A 14219-nucleotide genomic window follows, 5' to 3' on the forward strand; every position below is an offset into this window, starting at 1 on the left:
CATGGAAGACACTAATTCATCCTTCTGACTGACTGGTCATTAATTCCAGAGACTTGACCTCCCTTCTCCTTTGTTATACTTTGTTTAATAAAAACACTTTCTGGAAGCAAGTTCCTGCTTGAGTTTGAAGTAGCACTTCTCACACCTAAAATTCTTGCACTGAACAATTTCACAGGGCCAATAGACACACGAGTCTTGCCAAGAACAATTTCCACGAAGAGTTTAAAAGTAGTGAATCCCTGGAAGTTCAGAGCAAGCAACAGGACTTAGCCCCCAAATATTAAATGAATTAGGTACACCTATTCTGAAAGCCATATAAAGCAACTGCAGAGTTGACAGGCTATGTTTCTCTTCCCCAGGGCTTTCCTGGAAAGGATGGGTCCTCTGGCCCTCCAGGACCACCAGGGCCAATTGTAAGTATTTCCAGAAACTACTGGCATGCACTCTGCTTTCAAGCATTTTACTTCTGTTGAGAGATCTTATTTACCAGACCTTTAACTTTGGCAGCCACCTTTGCTGTAGTGTAACAGCTCAGCCTTGGGTTATAGACCTCTGCCTAAAATATCCTTTAAAAATAATACAACCATATGGCGGGATCCTTTGATCTCTGAGCCACTTCCCCATAAGATCACCTGCATTGACTTAGTTTTTATTAGGCACAGATAAGGCTTGAATTTGAAAGAACTATAACTGATGGGTAGTTTGGAGACTACTGAAAAAAATGTCTTCCCTACTTCTTTGGCAGCTGGGACCACAAGTGAGCAATGGATCCTGAAGTCTTGTTGCTGAGGGGAAGGGGAGCTCTGTGTGTGTGTCCCTTGCTCCTTCTTGAGAGCTGGCTGTCTTTTATGGGAATGTGGGAGTCCTCACCTTTGCTTCCTTTTCCTGCCTCTCTATTAGGGCATTCCTGGAGCCCCCGGAGTCCCAGGGATCACAGGGAGCATGGGACCCCAAGGCGCCCTGGGACCACCTGTGAGTATACAGCAGTAGCCAGTCAGGATGGTTGCCCAGTCATCCCTCTGGCTTATTAATGTGTTTAAACTTACCAGCATCTCTGTTGGCCAAAAATCCTATTCAATCCTGGACGCTGTGGGAATCCATAGGGAAAACAGAAGCTCCGAAGATAAAGATTAAAGTCAAACTGTGCACATGTCATGGCTAAAGACAGTGGGTCCCAACAGGAACTAATCTTGCTCATTATTTTGCCTTTGGCTGAGGAAACTCAATGCCTCTTTACAGGGATTGGGTACAATAGTTGTGTGTTGATTAGACCTGTCTCCTGGGAATGGAGGTGGGAATACACAGCTTGAGAAAGTCAAGGATTAGGGAGAATGGGAATAGATTTATTTTCTAAATTCTACAAGAAAGACAGAATTTCGTGTAAAATATACTCACACATAAACGAATAGTGGTGTAAATAAAAGCACCGTGATTGGAACTGATTACCTCCTGTGCTGTGCTTCTCATCTCTTAGGCTGGTGTTTAAATGTGATCATGGGAGGGGGAGAGGGAGGAGGGGGAGAAACAAATGAGCTCATGTGCACCTGTTTCCTCATCTGTAAAACATATAGTTGTCTCACACGGCCTCAAAGCCACATTTGGCATCTTCTGTGACTCGCACGTTGTTCCTTCTGGTGTAGCTATTAGTCAGCATTCTGGTACTGTTTGTGATGTACTAAGTCTGTATCCACAAGCTAAAATAATCAATATGTGCAAATTTTGGTACTACTGCAAACATGCTAAGAATTTGTGGCACAGTGAAATATGAAGGGTGAGGGTAGGAGAGGTCAATGAATTCTGTTTCTATTGCTGCTATAGCAAAACCCCATAGTCTTAGTGGCTTAAAAAACACAAATGTATTGTCTTAAAGTTCTGTAGGTAAGAAGTCTAATGCATGTCTGATCAAGGTGTTGGCATTTCTTTCCTGGAGGTTCTAGGAAAGAATCTGTTTCCCTGCCTTTTCTAGGTCCTAAAGACTTCCCACATTCCTTGGCTCATGGCCCACTCCATCTTCAAAGCCAGCAATGTTGCATCTCTCTGAACATTCTTTCATAGTCACACCTTCCTCTGAACACAGCCCGGAAAGGTTCTTAGCTCCCGGAAAGGAGCTATGTGACTACATTTGGCCCACCCAGATAGCCCTAGATAATCTCCTTCTATAACCTCAAGATCCTTAACAAAGTCACATTTGCCAAGTCCCTTTTGTCACATAAGGTAATATAGTCACAGGTTCCGGGATTAGGGTATGAACACTTTTTTTTTGGGCGGGGGTGCAGGGCTTTTCTGCCTACCACAATGAACAAGACAGCAGTGGCTCTCGCTTAGAAAGACACTTCTCTCTCTCTAGCTATCCAGTCACTTTATTCTTTATTTTTGTTTCAATAAAATTATTTTATATCCAGAGTCATATTCTAAGCTATAATTTACATGATACATTATCAGGTACACAAACACACACAAGATCTGAGAATTAAAAATGCCTTCAGATTTTAGCAAACACATCCTAAATTGCACACCCAAAATAAATGCCCTCCTTAGCAGTAACTTCACAAAGCCATATACTTGTTCCAAATACATTGTCATTCAAAATACTTTTATTTCTCAATTACAGTTGACATTCAATATTTTATATTAGTTTCATATACTTTACAAAGTGATCCCTCAATATTCCCAGTACCCACCTGACACTATACGTATTTATTACAATATTACTGACTATATCCCCTATGTTGTACTTTACATCCCCATGACTATTTGCAACTACCACTTTGTACTTCTTAATACCTTTACCTTGTCACCCCATCCCCCAGTTCCCCTCCCATCTGGCAACCACCAGTCCATTCTCTATATCTATGAGTCTGTTTCTGTTTTATTTGTTCACTTAGTTTGTTCTTTAGATTCCACAAATAAAGTGAAATCATATGGTATTGATCCTTCACTTACTGATTTGTTTCACTTAACATAATACCTCTAGGTCCATCCATGTTGTCACAAATGGTAAGATTTCATTCTTTTTATGGCCGAGCAATATTCTATTGTATATATGTACCACAGCATTTATATCCACTCATCTATTGATGGACACTTAGGTTGCTTTCATAGCTTGGCATTGTACATAAAGTTGCCATGAACACAGGGGTGCACATTTTCTTTCAAATTAATGCCAGAACATTTCAGATCTCTTTTCAAATCAAGCTGACAATGGGTTGCAGAAAAAAAATTTTTGATTGCTTTATCTTCACACATCTTTTTTTATCCAAAATGATATTACCAGATATGGTTATGCTACGCAGACACAAACCCTGGCACGCGCGTGCGCACGCGCGCACACACACACACACCCCATGCACATAGTCCTGTCTCCACTTTCTTTTCACTGCAAATTCTTCTATGCAATTGATCCTAGGCTATTCCCCACCAGAAAAGAGATTCAAAGCATCATCTCTGCTACGAGGCTCCAGCCTGCTTCCCAGAGTGGGCTCCTGGGAACAAGAGTTTATCTTGTTCAATGGAACAGTTTATCTAGCCTCTCAGGACCTGTTTCCTAATGCATTCACTTAAAAATACTTACTGAGCAGCCAGCAGGGCGCAGGGAGCAGTCCCTGGTTAAAGGGGTGTCGGAGACAGCACGCAGTAAATCTCTTTCTGAGAGTGTTGTGGGAGAACTGAGGACATCAGATGCTTTTGAGGCATCCTGAAGTGAAACCGGGAAAAAACCCTAAACCTCTTTAATTTGTTCATCAATGAACAAATGTATTTGTGCATGATCTAATTTGCGTGTTGCAGCCTTACTGACATTACCTAGAACCAGTTTTCCATAAGCCCAGTTGGGTTTCTCCTGAGCCAAGAGGGGTGGGCTGGGAAAGAAGAGGCATTTCTGGGGACCTTGGGACAGGATAGTGGGGTGCGTGAGGGATAGAGAGGCATGGAATACGTTAGGGAAGGAGGATCCCTACCTGCTTATCCACCTGGCCATTTTATAACTCGAGAACAGCCTCTAAATATGGTGCATACAGAAATACCAATAAATGTTTCCCTGGAAATAAAACACTTGTTAATAATATTATCTTTGTTATAAATGAACAGAAAAGGGCCCTTGATGTGGCATTCTTATCAGAGACAGAAGCCGTTTCGTCTGGTTTCATAGACACTGGGTGGGGATGCCACAGTGGGCATTGGGGAGCCTCTCAAAGCCAGTTGTACCCTGAACTGTCCAGCCCAGACTTCTCCCTGTGCGTGGGGCCCTGAGCCTCCAGAGGCCTGCTGCCTGCCAGACTGGCGGGCTGGGTAAGGCGGGCTCGGTGTCAAGGTGTTAAGGCCTTGATTGTTTTCCCAATGGATGTCTGTCTAGGAAGGCAGGAGGGAAAGAGACCAAGAAAGACAGACTGCCCCACTGAAAATAGCAACATTTCCTCCAGCCGGTGCCAGGAGCACTTGCTTGCAGGCGCTCTGTCTTCAGGCGCTGAATTCCCAAGGCAGACTGTGCGCTGCAGCTGTGGTGGTAACTCCTACCGGAGGGTTAAGCACTGGCTAAATCCTGTGCCTCCTTCCAGGGGAACAGATGGTGATAAGCACATGAGAGAAGGGGCCATGCGTTCAGCTTGAAGTCAACAGGTAGGAGGTCCAGTGCCGCCATTTAAAGAACACTGCATTTGAAGTCAGGGCACCTGGCTTCTTTCTAGATGTGGCCCTGGTGTGACTTTGACTAGCTGTGTGAGCCACTAAGCACTGTAGCTAGCCTCTCAGAACCTCAGTTTCCTAATGCATTCACTTCAAAATATTTACTGAGCAGCCACAATGTGTAGACACATGAGAGAGATGAGTTCCGAGGGTTACAAAAGGTAACCAAAGTGTTTTTCCACATTTATGGACAATCTAGAGAGAATGGTGGGGTTTTTTGTTTGTTTGTTTGTTTGTTTTGTATAAGTACATATAAATAAAAGTCAGAAAGTCATAAATACCTTAAAGAAAAGACAAGAATGTTGCTATGAAAGTTGCATTGAGAGAGAGAGAGAGGACAGAGACAGAGAGATGGAGGGAGGTGGCCCTCTGAGCTGAGGGGTGAGGAGCAGCTCCTGATGGAGGCAGCATTTCAGGGGGATTGTAGGTGTGCCTGGCACCTACAGAGACAGGAAGATGGCATCATCTAGATGGGGACTGGAGGAAAACAGAAAGCAGGCACAGGGTGTCCCCCTGTCTTTTGTCCATTTCAGTATTTTTCAACTCTTTCTCTTGCTTCTTTGCAAATTTTGTTTCAAGCCTTCCTCCTTTCTCACCAAGATTATCACAAGAAGCTCTAGCCCTGGTCTGGTCCATGCTCAACTGCCAGAAGATCTGTCTAGAACAACACTGATGTGTTATTCCCTGGCTTGAGTATCCTCACTGGATCCCTGTCCCCAGAGGATAGATCCCAATGATGTAGCCAGATGTGCATGGCCCTTTCTTTCCCCTCCAACTGTATCTCCCATCATCCCTTTGCTTGAAGTTGTCATCCCTAATTATTTAAAGTTCTCCAAATATATGCCATACTGTTTTATCTTTTTTTTTTTTTTTTTTTTTTTTTTTGGCCCTTTGGAATGCTCTTGCATTTGTCTGGGCTGTTTTTTTCTCCTTTCTCCTGGCTATTATCTCATTAAAACTGCACTTCCTGCCGAAACCGGTTTGGCTCAGTGGATAGAGCATCGGTCTGTGGACTGAAGGGTCCCAGGTTCGATTCCGGTCAAGGGCATGTACATTGGTTGCGGGCACATCCCCCGGTGGGGGGTGTGCAGGAGGCAGCTGATCGATGTCTCTCTCTCTCATCGATGTTTCTAGCTCTCTATCCCTCTCCCTTCCTCTCTGTGAAAAATCAATAAAATATATTTAAAAAACAAAAAAAAACCTGCACTTCCTGTGTGAGGCCACCATCACCTCTTCAGGCCGAGGTACTTTGTCAATGTTCATCCCTCCACTAACATGATAGGTCTTTGAGGGCAGAAATGTTATCATACTCATGTTTTTATTGCTAGACTCCAGCTCATATCATAGAGGGTACTTAATAAGTATTTGTTAGAAGAAAGAATGAAGGCATGTTTGCGTTCCAGTTAGGCTGCTGTTCAAGGGCATTTTAGAAGGTGATTCTTATAGATTGGGGGCCAGACCATGGAAGAACCTTGAGAGCTGAGCTAGGATGTTTAGATTTTTAGTGAACAGACATCTTTAATATGTGGGACTTGGACCATGAAATTATTCCTCTTTCCTTCAGCACTAAAATTCTGTGAATTTATGAATGTAGCTACTATATTTTTCTTTTCTTTATATTTCAAGCGTTCCTGAAACGGAAGGAAAATGTGCCACTTTTTCTGGCCTATGTCTGCAGGGAAGATGTGTTTTCCCTCAAAGCATACTTTGGTGGAGTTATGGGCCTTCACTTGCTCAGGAATTTTTATTTTGTTTTACTTTTTAAAAATCAAAGGAAAGATGTCAGAGAAGTTGGAATAAAACTAACTTCTTGCCGTATAGATATTTCCCTAAATGGACCTTCCACTGAGACTGCCTGGCTGTGTCCTGTAGCTACTTCATATCAAGCACAGTGAGGCTGAGTTTGAGGAATTTCAGACCCGATTAAACACATCCATCCCAAAGGCCTCATTTATCTAATCAGTTAGGTTTGCACTGTAATTTCTGTTTCTGAGTTGCTAGCTAGTACATTTAATCAATGATAGCTAGCCATGGAAATGTCAAATAGTGTATTGGTAAAGAAATAAAAACACTCAAGGTAAAATAATTCGAGCTAAAACCTAATTCTGAATGACTAGAGTTAGGTAGGGGGGATGTATGGTTGATTTTTAAGTTATTATTTCATTAGAAAAAATATAATCTTCACTGGAATAGGAAATATTGGCTAACAAGTTGGTTGGGCATTCTCTTTCGAGGCAGTGTACTGGAGAGTGCCTGGATTTAGGAGCCTGGCTGACTGGGTTCTGGTCCCAGCTTTTCCATTTTATTATTGTGTGACCTTGGGCAAGTTATTTAACATCTTGATGCATCACTTTCCTTTATGTACAATGGAAATAATATGCCATAGGGCTGTTATAAAGAACAAATGAGTTTATCTTAGAGGAGTCTTATAAGGATTAAATGAATTAATTTTATAGGACTGTTATGAAGGTTAAGTAATACATGGGGAACAGTGCTTGGGGCCTGATAAAGCAGCTCAAGTATTAACAACTAGTATTTACAATTTCTTAATATACTAAAAATGTGGAATACTTACTTATTTTTGTTTGCTAATTTATGTTTTAGTGTGCACATAATGCTTGAAAAGCTGGTTCCATTAAAAATTTACCTGTGGTGACACAAGTAGCTCTTTTCTCCACTTAAACCTACTGCATTTTTAGGGATGTTCCCATTTTGTAGAGCCTAAGGTATGGGAGAAGAGGACACAGTCAGTACATTTATTTCCCCAAAGAAGGGGTGCCTCGTATATCTTCCTTTTGCAAAATGAGGACACATATGTAATACCTTAATCAATAAATAAATTTTAAAAATAATGAAAATTGTGTACTTTTAACAGAATCAGCTCTTTTTCTAATAATCTAGACTGCCCAGTACCTTACTATGTCTTAAATATTTAATCAAGGCAGTTAAAATGAAGCATAGATTGGCCTGTCATCCAGATTTGAAATGGAAATTAGCCATTCAGCACACATTTTTGAGCACTTGATATGTCCCAAACATAGTCCTAGGAACTGGGGTTACCGAAGTCCATCAGCTACACAGACTGCCTTATGGAACATGCTAAAAGGGGTCACAAGTAGTAAGGATCTGCTTCTTTGAAGAGGTCAAGATACATCTTGCAAGCCCAACTTTGGTATTTTTCATTAATTTCTGTTCCTGGTGTTATCTTGTTCCAAATAATGACAGCATTATGAGATACTGACATGTTAGATCTGTAAGGGACCCCAGAGACCATTCAACTTAATGGCCTCATCTTACAAAGAAACTTAGAGAGTTTAAGTGGCTTGCAGATCCCATGTTTCACACCCTTTTTTCCAAATTATTAGTATGAAAATTTTCAAACCTACACAAAATTGAAAAAATTTAGTGTGAACACCCATATGCCCAACACTATGATTCTACCATTATGTGTAGAAGTGTGTATATATTTTATAATAAAGTTCTCTTGGATTATTGATCTCATTTGTAATATTGGAAGATTATTAGGGTAGATTTAAACTTCTAGTGGAAGTTAGCTAATATTTTTTCATTTTATTAACAAAACAAAATGAATTAAAAGGTCAGAGAAAGTAAACAACAGTCCTAGATTTATCATAAATATTTCGATTTAATATTGGACTTAATTAAATGTTTGAGTGACTATTATATACAAGAAAAAGGCTAACTGGTTTTGGACATATAAAGTAATTTATGTTATGGTATCCATTTTACAGCTCTTGCCATCTATGCAGAGAGAAGAGAAATCCATGCATTGACTTGTAGTTAAATGTATACGACAATAAAAATTAAGCATCAGCCCTAACCAGTTTGGCTCAGTGGATAGAGCGTCGGCCTGCGGACTGAAGGGTCCCGGGTTCGATTCTGGTCAAGGGCATGTACCTTGGTTGCAGGCACATCCCCAGTAGGGGGTGTGCAGGAGGCAGCTGATCGATGTTTCTAACTCACTATCCCTCTTCCTTCCTCTCTGTAAAAAATCAGTAAAATATATATATATATATTTTTTAAATTAAGAATCAAAAATTGGTACTTGAACTAAATCCTGCATTAGAATATTTCTACTGTTGAACCTTAATTTACAAGATTTTTGTTTAATACTCTTATCACATTTCACATGTTTTCATACACTGAGTAGACCATATCTGGGGGAATGAGAAATTATAATTTTGAGGAGTAGGAGATGAGAAGGTTGGGGCTAAATAACAAAATACTTTGAACCCAAAAGCTTTGATTTTGTCACATGAAGGTCTAAGAATTGGTGAGTGATTAGGAATAGAGGAAGGGCTGCCATCAATCACTAGTCACTGCGCTTTCTAAGTTGTATGCTGGTAACATCTGAGGAAGATAAAACCAGTGTTTGTGTGGAGGATGAACTGGACCAGGAATCTTTTGTTAGCGAGGGAGGTCAGTTAAGAGGAAGTTGCAGCCTGGTGGCTGATCTTTGAACCAGTAGGTCATGGTTCGATTTCCCATCAGGCACATGCCCAGGTTTCAAGCTCGATCCCCAGTAGGGGATGAGCAAGAGGCAGCCGATCAATGATTCTCTTTCATCATTGATATTTCTATCTCTCTCTCTCTTCTTCTCTGAAGTAAATAAAAATATGTGTTTGTTTGTTTGTTTTTAAAGAGGAAGTTGTAGTTGCCCCGGTGTGAGATAGTAAGGATAGCACCTGGGTGATGGAATAGAAGGTATGAATCTAAGAGGAATTGCAATGCAAACTGTGTGTGTGTGATAGACATGCTAGAAGCAAGGGAAAAGAGAACAGATAGAACCATTGTTGGTTCCAGCTGGCTGGTACCTGCTCGGAGGGTAGACCACATGTTTCTCTTCTTTTCTCAGCACCGTCTTCAGTGACAGCACATTTGCAGCTTGAAATCAGCACTAGTAGAAGTATTTAAACCTCTGATAGCAGCAAACACTACAAGTCAGGACATTGTATTTTTTCCAGAGAGCCATTTTACCTGCACACCATGGGGTGAACTAGAACTTTGAATTTGGGTTACTGTTAATGAATCAAGATTTTGGAGAAGATACTGAGTTTGGTTTGCGACTTGCTGAGATTGTAGTAACAACTGGGAGCAGTCTGACAGCGTGGCAGATTCCATCTATAAATGTCATCAGCCACTATCTTCTGGGTAGAGACTATAAAAATATTGTCCAATGAATTACTCTTATTACACTGTCTCAGAATTGAAACAAAAAGATGAAATCTTTCTGAAGACACATGTTTTGCATTATAAGTATAATTTCATTGCAAAAACATTTGAAAAAGCCATTGGTTTTCAGTAAAAAGTTTTACAGTTATGGTAGTTTCTTACGGGTCAAAGAGCAGCTAAGCCACAAAATGAAATAATAATTCAGCTGAGAGTTTGTGTTCATAGGAGCTCCCATTATCAGGGAGGTAGAATCGTGTGCTGTTACTCTAGACGAAAAGCACAGTGAGGCTGTGGGATTTCACAGACCTCATCTCTTACTTGAACTCTTAGGTGAGAAGATCTTTTCCTTCTTTCCAGAGACATTCTTTTAAGAAATTGAAACAGCTTAGTTCCTCAGCAGAGATTTGTGAAATAAATTATGAAGCATCAGTTGAGCACAATTCAGAGACTGGTGTTTAATGTGGAAAGATATGAACAACCTATTCAGTGAAATGATATGTTACAAAACAGTGTTGCTGCATGATCCCAGTTTTTTATTAAAACATACTTACTTTGTCGAACTCTGCCATGGTGACTCAGTGGTTAAGCATTGACCTATGAACCAGGAGGTCACGGTTTGATTCCCTGTCAGGGCACATGCGGGTTGTGGGATTGATCCTCAATGTGGGTTGTGCAGGAGGCAGCCAATCAATGATTCTCTCTCATCATTAATGTTTCTATCTCTCTCCCTCTCTCCCTTCCTCTCTGATATCAATAAAAATCTATTAAAAATTTTTAAAGCATACTTTGTCGAGGGTATTCTGTAAGTGAAATAAGCTTGTCAGAGACAGATAAATACCATATGTTTTCACTTATATGTGGAATCTAGTGAACAAAATAAAAAAACAAATGTGATAGAAATAAACTCATAGATAAAAAGAAAAGACCAACAGCTGTCAGAGGGGAAGGAGGTTGGGGTGCTGGTGAAAATGGTGAAGTAGGATTAAGCAATACAAGTTGGTAGTTGCAAAATAGCCACAGAGATATAGATTACAGCCTAGGATATATAGTCAATAATATTGTGACAACTATGTATGGGGCCAGGTGGGTACTTGAAGCAGTGGTTGGGGGACCACTTTGTAAAGTACATGATTTTATAGCCCCTTTGCTGTACCTTTGAAATTAATACAGAATAATACTGAATGGAAACTGTAATTGGAAAAAATATTTTGTAAAAAACAACAACATACCGTGTCTCTGCATTAAAAGTCTGGACTCCTCCAATGTTTAAAAGAGCTATTTCTGCTTGGTGGGTTGCTGTTTGTTTATTCCTGTTGTTGTGTGTCTGTTTTTGCTGCAGAATTACTGGAGCTAAGAAAATTTCTTAATAAAATAAGACATTTTTAATGCATGGCTAAGTGCAGTGTTACAAGTAACTTGACAATTTAAAATTTTACAGGGTGTTCCTGGAGCAAAAGGAGAGCGAGGAGAACGAGTAAGTATCCTGACTCTGTTTACCAGTCAGAGCTAACTGCACACCTTCCATTGCATACGCCTCACAAAGGATCACCATTTCCTATCAGGATCATTCATTGCTCTTAGACCATTTCTTCTCCCCTCACTCCCTCCTCAACGCATGTGACCATGAACCCATTTTTAAGTGGAAACACCTTGTGGGCTGGCAGTCAGGAGAACTAGTTACTAGTAGCAGATCTGCTACCATCCAGCTAGATGACCTTTGGTCCATTTCTTTAAGGAAAAATAGAATTAAACTCATCTAACTCACAAAGTGGATTTGATCGAGAAATTACATAATGCATGGGAAAATGCTTCAGAAAAGTAAAAGTTCTATACAGATGCCAAGGAATAGAATGGGACTCATGTTTTTCCAATATTGGCACCCAGAAAGACAGCGGCAGGCATAGGATCAAAGAACATAAAAGTCAGGTTATTTTAAGGATCTTATCTGTCCTTTGAGAAATTGTGCACTGCTAATAGAATTGTGCTGTTGGCTATAGTGGAAACAGCCGTGACCTTGGGCTCATCCAGTTACCTCTGTGTAACCTTGGGCAACGTGTTCAACTCTGTTTGTCTATAAAATGGGTTTAACACCTTTCCTCTGAGTTGTTACTTGTATTAAGAAAGCTACTTCTTGAGAAAGTGCTGCATTTTATAAGCTCCGAAGAGCTGTAAATGAGGCATTAAATATACGTATGGATTTGCTTCAGAACTACTAAATTTTTTAGAATCTGGGACCAGACATGCTTACTCGAGCTCTTTAAGTTAATAAGGCTGCTAGGAATCCGGCATCAGGAATGTAGACTTGCTTACTCCTTCCCTGCGTGTACCATAGTGGTCAATCCTACCTGTTGCTTGGAGCCAGAGAGCCTAGGAGGGAACAGTGGGTCGAGTCAGGTCTCCACCTGGGAGTCTCGCCATGTGACTGGGCTTGTGGCTGAGAGTCAGGAGTTTGCTTCTCTTCTCATCCAGGGTGACCTGCAGTCTCAGGCCATGGTGAGAGCGGTGGCACGCCAGGTGTGCGAACAGCTCATCCAGAGTAAGTGCCCTGCAGTTACTGATGCTTCCTGTTACTCGTCCCCGTGAGTGTGGTGATGAAAGAAAATGCCTCTAAAGCTATGTGTTCGTGCAGACGTGGAAGCTTTAAGATGTCCATCACTAAGCCATCTAAGCGCTCATTGCAGGTTATCCCAGATTTCTATACTGATGGTACAGACGCCAAATTCCTCTGTGTCATTTGTCCAAGAGTTCCCTGCTTGCCCAGATAGATTTAACATGACTGTACAGATCAGATCTTTTATTCCTTCCTCATCTCCCCGAATGGATAGATAGATTTTTTTTTTCTAAAGTACTCAGCACATGTAAGCTGCCAGATTGAGGCATCAGAAGCTACCTTCAAAAAGATGCCACATTTTTAAAAATTATCTTTATTGTTGAAAGTATTACAGATGGCCCTTCCCCCCCCCCCATTAACCCCCTCCATTCTGCTCCTACCCCCTCCCCAGGCCTTCATCACAAAAGAGGATTCATAGTGTTGATTTCTATTCACTCACTAGCTTTAAATCAGTGCCTCCTTCTTATCCATTTCTTTTGGTTAGCCCACGGTCCTCTCCTTTATTCTTTAAGATTTATGCCTAAACACACACACACACACACACACACACACACACATGTGGACAATCTTCATGAGATATTTGATATGATACTTGTGCTTTATGCCAAAAATTATGCTGGGATACACTTGGTATGACACCTGTCCCATTTTTTTTTCTCACTGTAAACCTGAACTTTTCAACAGTCCAGTATTTCAATTACTGATTTCTGCTCATTCACTTACTAACTCATCCATTTTGCACATTTCCATCCTGGCCACTGACTATATTTTGTCTCAATAATCTAACTGGAGGGCCCTTCTCTTTGCCAATAATTTGTTCAGTTCCAGGCAGTTCCTGGCCAAGTAGAGATGAAATATTCCTCTCAAATGCCGCCAGCTCTAGCCCTATGCTGTCAAGCCCTCCACCCCATAGAGTCCTCTACCTCCAGGGCTGACATCACCTGTGTTGCTGCCTTAACAGCTTTGAGGCTATATTTAATTTAACCCACGGAAGTCTGGGAGTGCCTGAGAAGGTCCTAATGGCAGAGTCCAAAATTCCAAATGTAGCAGATAGATCCAGATCTCCCCATGGGGGAGGCATGGATAAAGGTCTGCATGAGCTTGGGAGAGGTTCATTAAGACAGAAATCTCAGGACAAGTGAGTACAAAGCTACCATCTTTAGGCATGGTAGTAATGCTCCCTATATTTTAACTTTAATTAACTTTATATTATATCGCCCAAACTGAATGTGTGTGTGAGAATTTGCCAGTTAAATGAAACTGTTCAAGTTTAATGCCAAAATAAGTTATTTAAAAACATAATGCATTATAAAAGGGAAATTGAACAGTCAGAATGCATTCATGCCCTAGCTCCGTGGTCGGCAAACTGCGGCTCGCGAGCCACATGTGGCTCTTTGGCCCCTTGAGTGTGGCTCTTCCACAAAATACCATGGCCTGGGCAAGTCTATTTTGAAGAAGTGGCATTAGAAGAAGTTTAACCTTTTGCACTCAGATGTTGAGTGTGACTCGACACGGTTAGCATTAAAATAAAGGAATCAAGAAAAAAGCAAGCGAGTGCAAAGGGTTAAGTTTAAAAACTTTGGCTCTCACAAGAAATTTCAATCGTTGTACTGTTGATATTTGGCTCTGTTGACTAATGAGTTTGCCGACCACTACCCTAGCTGGTTTGGCTCAGTAGATAGAGTGTCGGCCCACAGACTGAAGGGTTCCGGGTTCGATTTTGGTCAAGTTCATG

General features: G+C 41.0%; 1 protein-coding gene across 4 annotated transcripts in view; it reads left to right on the forward strand.

Annotated features, from left to right (window-relative positions):
- Nucleotides 1-14219, forward strand: part of COL14A1 (collagen type XIV alpha 1 chain) — a 183273-nt gene that overhangs the window by 148839 nt on the left and 20215 nt on the right. For all 4 annotated transcript variants that reach the window (XM_079796342.1, XM_079796344.1, XM_079796345.1 and 1 more), the window contains exons 41-44: nucleotides 360-413; nucleotides 901-972; nucleotides 11312-11347; nucleotides 12343-12409. In XM_079796342.1, coding sequence (XP_079652468.1) covers nucleotides 360-413; nucleotides 901-972; nucleotides 11312-11347; nucleotides 12343-12409 — 229 coding nt within the window. The remainder of the gene's footprint in view (nucleotides 1-359; nucleotides 414-900; nucleotides 973-11311; nucleotides 11348-12342; nucleotides 12410-14219) is intronic.

Source organism: Cnephaeus nilssonii (genome assembly GCF_951640355.1).
Source record: "Cnephaeus nilssonii genome assembly, chromosome: 18".
Lineage (NCBI taxonomy): Eukaryota > Metazoa > Chordata > Mammalia > Chiroptera > Vespertilionidae > Cnephaeus > Cnephaeus nilssonii.